The 10,783-nt window shown below is 40.4% G+C and overlaps 1 protein-coding gene and 1 long non-coding RNA gene across 2 annotated transcripts; one reads left to right on the top strand and one right to left on the bottom strand.

Annotated features, from left to right (window-relative positions):
* The first annotated feature begins 240 nt into the window (after positions 1-240).
* Positions 241-4,555, top strand: LOC118110384. Its single transcript, XM_035158064.2, has one exon. The coding sequence runs from the start codon at positions 1,038-1,040 to the stop codon at positions 1,854-1,856; it is 819 nt and encodes a 272-aa protein (XP_035013955.1). The 5' UTR covers positions 241-1,037; the 3' UTR covers positions 1,857-4,555.
* Positions 4,556-9,637: 5,082 nt separating this feature from the next.
* On the bottom strand, positions 9,638-10,734 carry LOC118111997. Its single transcript, XR_004697174.2, has 2 exons — positions 10,383-10,734; positions 9,638-10,001 (listed from the first exon to the last, which is right to left on the bottom strand). It is a non-coding gene; the product is annotated as an uncharacterized LOC118111997 (long non-coding RNA).
* Between the last annotated feature and the right edge of the window lie 49 nt (positions 10,735-10,783).

A 10,783-nucleotide genomic window follows, 5' to 3' on the forward strand; every position in this document is an offset into this window, starting at 1 on the left:
ATGTACATTGAACACTGGAACGTCCTCTAAAGAGATTGACAAAGTTGCCCGGGATCTATGTTCTAGGTTTTAAAGGAACACAGTAGCCCTACCCTCCTCTTTTCCTCAGATGACAGGCTTCAGTTGTGGAGGGGAGGGTGTTCATCTAAAAGATGAAAAGACCTGCGCCTTTAAGAGGGCTGTCTCCCCTTTCCCTCATGCTCCCCCTCAACCACACAGACACTCCTCCTGTGAGCATTTGTGAGGCAGCTCCTGTCCCTTATGTCTCTTTGTGGGGAACAGAACAGACTTTCCAGAGCATCACTGGAGACAAGACCGAGCTCCAGGGAGGAAACACCAGGTGTCGACCTCCATGCAAACCTGACCTCAACTTCAGTGGATGCCAGGATGAGCGGAGAGGAGGAGAGGAGACGGAAACCTACTCAAGCTTGAGTAAAACATCTAGGAGTCCAAAATAGGAGGTGGACCATAACAGCTGGACAATCCAAGAGGTCAATTTTGAATTGAAAGCGACATGATCAGCAGATCAAAATCAACAACGCTGGACTGGAACGCAAAGAAACAGGTTTTAATTTGAGCTTCTCTGTAGAAAAGTTTTGTTAAAGAAAAATCAACAAAGTACTCCATATCTTTTGCAGCTATTGAGATTGAAAGCACCATATGAAATACATACAAACGAAGGAAAGAGGAGTAATTATAATTTTTTTTCTATCCCTCTCCTGAGCACTTTACATACAGTCATTTGTGGTATGAAATTGAGATACTCTTTAAAGAACATCTTGAATGGTCCCGACAGTGCTCTTAATTCACCAGCCAGGCGTTTATCTTATTTCTCCAGCTCCTTCTGAGAGGGAGCATTAAAGACTTCATTGATAGTGCTCTCGGGAGCGGGTAATATTTCTTATGTGAAGTCTTGAAACTTTAAAGCTATTGACTGGAGGGAGAGAGAAGTGCCACATACATAAGAAAATTATGTTGAGCTGTTTCCAAGTGTGCGTCTTGACTAACACTGCAGTAGAGCATTAAGGACAGTAGAAATGTTCACAGGGTGTGGAGTGGTCACTGGCCAGAACCAGTACCTGACCAGAGACGCCGTCAGGCCCAACCCAGAACTTGAGGTGAGCAGACAGATTCAAATGGAAAATGGGGTGACCTCGGGGATGTGCCCCTTCTACCAGGGTCAAAGTTGCAGAAATGCTGGCCAACCAGCAGTGGTCACTGTTTCCAGCCCGCTGAAGCAAGCACCACTACCAGTCCCTCCTCCAGCACTAAAACTTGGGCAGGAGGGGTTCAAGAAAGTCTGCCGAACTGAGGAGGATAGTCCCTGTCCCTTCCCAGGATTGGCTTCTGGGGTGCTGGAGATGCGTGTGAAGGAGGGAAGTAAAATCCGCAACTTAATGGGATTTGCCATGGCACGCATGCAGGGAGAGAAATGTTTAAGTGGTGGTGGACTGAGGCAGGTGGTCTTCACTGGGTCGGGCCGTGCGGTCACAAAGACCATCACTTGTGCTGAGATCATGAAACGAAAAGTGGGCTCTCTGCACCAGCTGACTAAACTCCGCTACAAGGTGGTCAAAGAGGTGTGGGAGAGTTCTGAAGGGGGGGCATCTGAGATGACGGTGCACAGGACTGTGCCTTCCATCAGCATTCTTCTTTCCAAAGACCCGCTGGATCCCCAGGAACCAGGCTATCAACCTCCGGAGAACCTCACTGCATTGTGGGAGGAAAAAGAGGGTGTCGAATCTGCTTCACAGACAGCATGCAAGAGACCTCTTGGACCTTTGCCATACAGCAGTTTCACTCACTGTAAGAGAGTGTGTTTGGGGGATGGGGTCTCAGTTCTCCCTCCTCACTGACTGGCTGAACGGGTGTCAAACAGTGGAGCGGATTGAATCAGAGGAGTTCATTTGGAGCTGCCCTCCACTCAAGCACAATGCTGAGACAATCAGAACATTCACTCAGACAGAACAGTGCTTTTTCAGAAGAACTGAGTACCAATTCCAGCCTCCAGAGGTCAGTTTGACTTGGACGTAAAAGCTTGCCTCTGTACATACAGCATTTAAGGGATGTCTTTCTCGGCACGTCCAAAAGAATCTCTCAAAGCCACAAATGGTGATGATGAGTGCTATCATGCTGTAAAATCTTTAACAGATTCATATCCCATTTCACACAAACTAAAGAAAGAGCCATGAATTTCACAGGTTCCATGTTGCAGTGAACTGTCAATGGCCTGTGGACCAAATCATTTAGTAACATCACGTTACAATCATCTCTATTCCTCCATGCACTTAAGTGTGGTCTTTGAAAATACACAAGCTAGAACCAAGAACATAAAGTAAAAGCAGATTGAAGCCATTGATGATTTGAAAAATGCAAAACATACCAATTTTATTTGTCTGATTATTAGCTCTCAAGAAAAAAAAATTAAATGTTTTTTTCCAAAGGAAACTTTGTTTTGTATTCCATTCCGTCTTTCTTAAACATTATTGAATTTGAAAAGCTCTGATTGAACAGAAAATCACAGTGTGCTGATCTTTTGATAAGAATAACGGCAGTGAAATTTGTCTGTAGAAAAAGCAGATTTAATGACAAAGCTGTTGATAAGGCACAGCTCCTAAACCAACCCCGCCTGACAGAAATGCCTAGAGCAGAAATACAAGCACAGATAATCATTAAGATAACAACATAACATCACACAACACAGTGGAGAAAAGGATTAATACTAGGCTTGACAGAGCTTCACACTACACAGTTCCTGCAAATATAAAATCCAGGCAACGTGCTACACACAGCCTATAGGTCTACCCACCCATCACATCTATTGTATAGTGTAGTCGACCTCTTCCACTATATACTGCCATTTGTTTCAGGAAATATAATATGCTGAACAGTGTCATCTTAAAAGAACCAAGTTTTACGGCAACACCATACACTTATATTTGATAATAAATTAAACGGCTGCAAGCTCTCTCCAGCTGACATTTCTATATATAATGCCTCCCCTCTTTTTCACACCATTTGGATACCATTTTAGTTGCAAATAAAGGTATCTCTGAGTAATTGCTGAAGCTTAACTGGATGCTGCAGACATGGATGGCAATTGGATCAAAACTCCGAGCAGAATGCAGCAGTGAAAAAATAAAACAGCTAGAAGCGCACATATTGAATTTTATGGATTAAAGATTTCTACATATATTTCTTGAAAATTTGCCCTAAAACAAGACAAAAAAAATAAACCTCCCTGAGTCTAGATATATCCAAATACTTAAGAACTTTCCACTTAATCAACCATGTCTTCTGGGGATAATAACTTAGACAAGTGGAACCTTGTCTGAAGCTTTTAGTGTTGATCTTAATGAAAATCTGCAAATGCAGATATCTGCCTCCAAAAGTAAATTAATCAAAGTGACTCCTAACAGGGGAGACAATTCTATTACAGCTTAGAGAGAAAAAAGGACAATTCACTTGTGGCATTTCTGTTCATATTCTTTCAAAGGAATACAAATGGTAATATTTCATATAGTGGTCAGCCAGCACTTTACCCGTCTATGGCAGACATTGTGATTAACCTCCCTCTCAATCCCATTAAATGAATCAGAGCACAGCAGAGCACCCAAGGTTGAATAAGAAATGCTGCCACTGCAATACAGCACATATGTGGCAAACTGTGTCCTCGAGACTGCTGGAAGGTTATCACTTCAGGTCGTTGTTATCACAGAGTTAACAGCTTTCACCCAAGAGCCTGTGGGACAGTCGGTCCACGATGCAGGTCAAAAAGATAATGCTGCTATAAGTAAATTTTAAATCGACCCGCATCTGTTATCAAGCATTAAGAATTCTGGGCCAAGTGTAAAATGTAGTGGGGGTAATTAGGGATAACAGTATAGCGTACCTGACTGAGAGAATAGATAAAGCGTACTGGCAAATGCATTATCCTGGAGCTAAATCCAATGTGGCTGGCACAAAAAAGCATGGGCGAAGAGTCCAAGTGCATTATAAGAACGAGGACAAGGTTATTCAGAAGTTGAGAGTCCATTCTGCCGGTGACATTTGTTTTTAAAGATGCAGAAAAGGTGGAATTGTAGGGGATACAAACCTTGGCCTAAAATATACTATACTAAAAGCACTACTATAAGCACAGCGTATATAAACTGAGTGCACAAACATGTTCAAACGCATGTTCTCTTTCCGTGAAACAGACCAAGTGGCAGCTTAAATTTACGATTTAACATTATCTGGGTCACGTATACATTTTGTGGGTGTATTTTTGTTAGAGAACAGTGATCTTGTTTTTATGTTTTTTTGTTGTAAAATATTGATGGAGCATATTTAAGGTTTCGGCACAAAGTAGAACAAAAAATCAATTTACTTTTCTTTTGTAATACTTGAAAAATACTTATTAAACTATTAAATCTCTAAAAGGGAAAACAACATTATATTAACACTGACCAATCTCAGTTATCTATCATGGCAGACACAACAGTAACCTTCTGTTTACCAAAGCCAATAACTGCATGCACTGACTGTGAATAAATTCATTTTGAAGTTAACATAATGAAAGTGTTGGCACTCTTTTTTCCCCTTCTCTGCTGCTGCAGCAGATGAGAGTGAGGTCTCTGGGATGGCGTGGGAGTTCGCTATCTCCCAGCCTCCAGATGGTTCCGTCTTCTCTTATCTAGAAGAATGGGTGCTGCCTCAATTTTTCAACTCGCCTTATCTGGGAATCCTTTAAATTGAATATTTACTGGGCCTATGTTTTCTGCCCGTGTTAGCCTCTGAAGTCAACATTCCTCTTGCTTGTCAAGACAGGCCAAAAGGTTTTTCTCACTCATACAGTCTCTTTGTCTGCCTTGTCAAGTAATGGGACAGTGATTGATTGTGTGATTGCTGCGAGAGAATGGAAGGTTAAGCAGTAAAGCAGAAAGCATTGAGACATATTAACGAATGTCCACAGAGGAAATATGTTCAACAATAGAGAAATACATATTAACCCTAGAGCATGAAGTTTGGCAGACCTTTGTTTAAAATAGATTAAATAAATTATTTTCCAAACAGTCTATTGTTTCCTGCACAGTGTACACTAGAAGTTAAGAGACCACTTAAGCAGCCATTGAAAACATCTTATTGCAATATGACTGGCTGTGGTCTATCTGCATAAACAAGCCGTGCCACAGCTACTCCCTGGTAAGTGTCTGGAAATGTCTTTTCAAAACCATTTTGTGAAATGCCTCCATGTTGGATTAATCAGCGCAGCTGAGGATGTAATTGCTGTGCTAAAGTCAAAGCTGTAAGAGCAGATAATGAACACTGACTACATGGCTGCCAGAATCCAGGGCAAAAGAAATGAGAAGTTCGGAGACTAAAATGGTTTCAGCAGTCTTTCACAAGCCCTGATAGAAAATGAAGGCACACTGTATTGACCCTAAATAAAACACCATCTTAAAAAAGAAAAATGTGACTCAATTGATAGCAACATGAACATGTTGTAGCAGCAGCAGCATCATGTTGTGAGAATGTAAAGGAAACTTTTTCTCTTAATCTCTTTGAATTATTTGTGCATTAATTTATGTGTTTAGTTACAAGCATGCATCTGATAGTTTTTCGTATTATGCAGGTTTTTGATTAATTTTCTAATTTGAGGCAAGGGCTTATAAACATGATGAAAACCAGCAAGGATTTGTTCTGACTGTTGCTGCCCTCTGGTGGACAAATTGGCTCAAAGTCAAATGTGAAAAGATACATCCTTGTTCAGAGTTCCTATTGCAGGTATAAATTCGACAGACATTTATAGCCCTAGCGACTGTTGGGTCGAAGATAAGACCACCATTATCTGATGAACTTTGTGTTTTAAAAATAAAACTGAATTTACAACAAGTAAATAGCAGCTGTCGGCCATGCTATATTTTGCTTGTTTAAATCGAAATCTTACTGCAGCTGCTATATTTTAATTCCAACAGTAAAAATCCTGAATTCTACGCTATTATCAACCTTCCCTCATCCACATGAGAGTACCTCAGACTCAGTAAGCTTAAAGAATTCAAAGTATAAAAGAGGTTGCCAGTATTTTGAGAAGCAAACCTGGTGATAGACACTCTTTTAGAAAGGTTTTTATGAGAAACGGGAAAAGGCAAGACTTGTGAAATAAGTAAAAATGGAAACACTACCCATGCACACACACCGCTGACACATACAGGTCTGCTCCAGTGAATATGTTCTTCGCTTTGTTTCAGTATTATCTAGTAAAAGGGCAGAGGCAGGACACTTCAGCCTTAAGGGAAACATGAAGATAAACGCTATAATGGTGAGCTGGAAATGAATAAACCCTGGGTCAGCTTTTGTCCTCCGACCCTTCATGAAAAATGTCCACATGGGGGAAGTGCATGTGTTAAATATAATTACTCAACTGCTACAGAATACAAATGAAAACGTATAGGTAAGTGTTATGTGCACTGCAGTGCTTCTGGGTTGCATATTATCATTCATGGTCATGATCTAATCAGCACTGAGTGATGAACATCTTCTGCCTCTAGCTGTTATTTGTGTCATTGGATGCACCTTTGTAATGTGATCAATACAATCTTTGAAAAGAAAGCACACTGGTTTTCGTAAGCATCTCACACTTGAAACAGCGAGATTTTAAAAAGCCTTCTCTCCAAAAGCTTTGGATAATTAACATTGTAGCACTGTAAATGCAACAGATATTTAAAAAGTGCAGCAACTGAATAGCTTTTGCTTCCCTGAGGACGCTCACCACCAAAATTTCCCGGACAACCAAAATAAGACTATTGCTTTTATTATTCAAACGGTTTGGCTCAAAGTATATTTTAAATTTCAATACGTTTTTTGTTTGATATAGGGTTCTGCAGGGTTCAATAAGTTACATGTAGGCTGTTTTAATTCTTCCTGATGATATAACTGATTTAATCAGAATGATCCATGACCGTACTATACTGTAACTGTGTGTTTATTATTCTAACCACCACAACATCCCTCACCAAGTTGTTTTGTTGCCAACACCTATTTTTGTGCCTAAGTCTGACAAAAACATGACTGTCCAAAAATGTTAACTGCATGTTCAATATTGTAACCATGGCGTGTTCAGAACGCCGGCCATCACAGGCTCACAATTCAACAGAGGCTCTTTGGGTCATATCAGGATATAGGGACAAACAGCGTACAAGTTGTATGGTCGTTCAGGTTGGACGACTGGTAGACAGTGTGTACTACAGGGCTGATGGTGCTGATTTAAAACTGGACAACCAATCTACTGTCTACAACATTTTTTTTTACAGGTTTGTAAAATCTCCCCCAGCAAACTGCAATCATCCAAAAAACATGATTCATAAAAGGTACAGCTGAATTGATTTTCTGTTTGAAGTTAAGCAGTGTAAGCACAAATATATTGCTACATGGTAGGTGGAGGGTTTTAATATAAACTGTAAAATTATTCTGCTCCAGTAACTTCTCCACAGCACAACTATAATAAAAAGGAATAGACTGCTATTTCATTTTCGTTTTTAATTATATCAGCATTACAATTAAAGAATAACAAGGACTTTCTGTGTCCGTTTGAAAGACAGATTTTCCCATGTCTTTCTGTAGTAATTCAAAATGCACTTTGTATTAACTATAAGGTGGTGTAGTTAAACGTTCCACAAACTATATTATTGGTACTGGTACCGGCCAAAAATCATGTGAGGCCAGAGGCATTTCCTAATGGAGTCTTTTTTTTTTCTCTCAGGGTGATTCACAGTGCTTCTCTCCGGAGGTATCAATGTTCTATTTGGGATTTCAAAGAAAACATTAAACAGATACAATTTTATAAAGTCGTTTACTGAATAGTGACCTTACCCCTGCACCTTTGCTTTACACCACATTTTTTAAAACAGCTACAGCAGCCAGCTTCACAAAAATGTTGGCTCAAGCTTCCTCATCAAAGTCTAAAGACACAGTTTAACGTGACAGATTTTTATCTCTTGTATTGCCAGTCACAATCCGCGCCAAGGTCGGCAATATGACTAAATGATTTGGTTAATTTGAATTCAAACAGTGTCAGCTGGGGGTCCACTCCGCGCAGTGGGAGGATTGGTAGAGTAATATCAACACAGTTGTGATTACTCCATTGAAGCAGTAGGGTGCTCCAATCACAGCCGATTCACTCTCCTCATTACAGACTCCAAGGCCAAGTCTCAGTGGGTGGACCAGAGAATCAGGCTCCGCATCTTCCCACTGAAATTAATTGAAATTCATGTGTGGCACCCTGATGCTCCCCATCAACACCACACTCATTCACATTTGCACAATCCAGCCTGGATTCATTAAGCACACGCACATTTCAAGTTTGAAAGAAAATTAAAGCAGATGCTGTTTTATGGGGTCTGGACCGCTGCGTTCAGACCAGCTTGTAAGAGTTCACAAAACCAGATGCATCTTTTTGGGGAAGGATTCTTATTACAGCAAAGTTAAAAACAAGGTTTTGCTCCAGGTGAATGATCCCTGAAATGATCTTTTCCTCTTGATCAGACACAGAGAGAGAGATCGAAGGTTCTGTGGAACAACAATTAATGTTTTGGTCTGCATTTGTTTTGTTAGTAATTTGTGGATCTTGATGAAAAAAAAAGAGTAATTATCAGACACATTCTGAGGACTGATATCTATGAGTGTGTGCAATTTGGTGTGGCTTGATTTGAATTTAAGGTGACTGTTATTGGGCCTTGGCAGAGTTATGCTGTCTACTGAGTGCCAGTGTAGTTATATCTCAAATTAATAGGTGTTACATCTCATAACGAGTGGTGGTTTTGTTTGAGTCAACAGTTACCAAATAGTATTGGACATCTTGCCAACGTGTCCCCCCTGTACATCATTCCAAGGATACTATGTAGCATGTAAAAGTAACAGTTTGCAGCACATGTGATGGATTACCACAGGCCACATGTTTCACATCCTTGTTTTCCATCGCATTCAGTCCTGAATTCAAAATAAACTATTTGTTACAAGGCATTCCTAGAACACAGCTTTTACGCACTGCAGGCTGAAGCTTTCCTCTTTCCAAAGAAAACCAAAGTACTACTCAGGCAAAAGAAACAATTATCTCAAACACATTAACAGCTAATGCATTCAACATCCCACTACTGCTGCTCTATGGAAACTATTAAGAGACCTCTAGCACTTAACGCACGAATACTGTCCAGACTCGTCAATGTTTGGTTGCCATTTGTCGATCTGTAGCGGTTTCTCACAGACTAATGGGACAATTTTAAGCTGCTGGAGCCACGGATGGCATTTGGGAGGCTTCACAATAATCAGTATCAGATAACTATTATAGATAAATGCTCTCTTACCTCCTGCCCTGTTGGGTTGTGTGATCCAAATGTCAAACTTTTCTTGCAGATCTGCTGCAGCAGCTTAAGTTTCTGTGCAGGTACAGACCACGGGCTCCTGGCAAGCAAATTTCACCTGCATTTATTTGAGCAAAAAGAATATGAATTTTTGGTTGAAGAATTAATGTGATATCGACGCATCAAAATCTGACTGTGTGAAATAGCTATATTTGTCATTCTTCCTCTGCAGCGAATTCTCACTTTAACAATGGAGACTTTGTGCAAATCGATTCACTATCAAATAAATTGCTAGGCGGTACACTCATTCAGATATTCTTTATTTGTACCCATAGGCAAACTTTGCAGCAATAATCACATCACAATCAGAAACATCAACAGACATAGTCAAAACTTACACTCATACTTCCATCGTACCTTCAAGCAGCTCTGGAGTGACATAGGTTGACATTTGGTCCAGACCAGCTGGACATCCACATTTTTCTTCTTTTAGAATCTTAACGGCTTGTGGAATAAAGGACATTTCAAATTTGGTAAATAGAGGAGGCGAGAGCGTGCCACTCATCACCCACAATGACCCCAGTTCTTTTCATGACCGTCTCTGTAAATACATCCTAATGTAACTGCCATCAGTTTACTGGCTGTCGGGACTGTTCTTCCAATCTGCAAATACCAAACCAGCAGATGATACAGATCGTCAAAACACAATAAAAACAGGTGAAGCACTTAGAAATGCACGTTAAAAGATGTCAGTTTCTCACACAAGCATTTATTAATGTCATTAGTAAGACATATGCTTTTCCTAGATGAAAGTATCTGCTGTTAAAAAGTCATACTTATACCCTCCAGTCAAACATTTCAAGCCAAACTTTCTCCGTGCTTCAAACCGTACACAGAGTATATTCTCCCTGGCTGCTGTGCAGAGAGGAGGTCAACTTTAGCCAAACAGGGTTGGAAGCAGAAAGTTACCTAGCTAGCTGGGTTAGCTTGAGGGCTAAACAAGCACTATCAATTTAAAATGTTTACCATTTTCTTTTGACTTACAGATTGCCAAGTTCAACGAGATGGGGTTTTGTTGAGTTTGCAGCACACAAACATGGTGGCTTGAATGTAAATGTGTCAAAAGTAGAATTACATGATGGATCACTGGTCTGCTCCTTTTAGCATTTTAGGCTAAAGCTCCGGTCAGCAGGTGGCGCCCATCAGCGTCTCCATGCTGCGTTCTCTTCTCCCTCGTACGTCTCAAAATCCGAGGGAAGCAACAGAATAAATAAAAACTGCGTGTTGCACGTAAGAAAACAAAAGAAATTCAAGTTTTGATTGTGTTCTCAAGTGTTGTTGTTTCACATTGGTGGTCTGTTTATGTGACCCGACAAAACACATAGCATTCAACTTCACTGCTTAAAATAAAACTTTGAGGCCCCACCCCATTCCGTCTGGGGCTT

This window comes from Hippoglossus stenolepis, chromosome 1, assembly GCF_022539355.2.
Source record: "Hippoglossus stenolepis isolate QCI-W04-F060 chromosome 1, HSTE1.2, whole genome shotgun sequence".
Classification (NCBI taxonomy): domain Eukaryota; kingdom Metazoa; phylum Chordata; class Actinopteri; order Pleuronectiformes; family Pleuronectidae; genus Hippoglossus; species Hippoglossus stenolepis.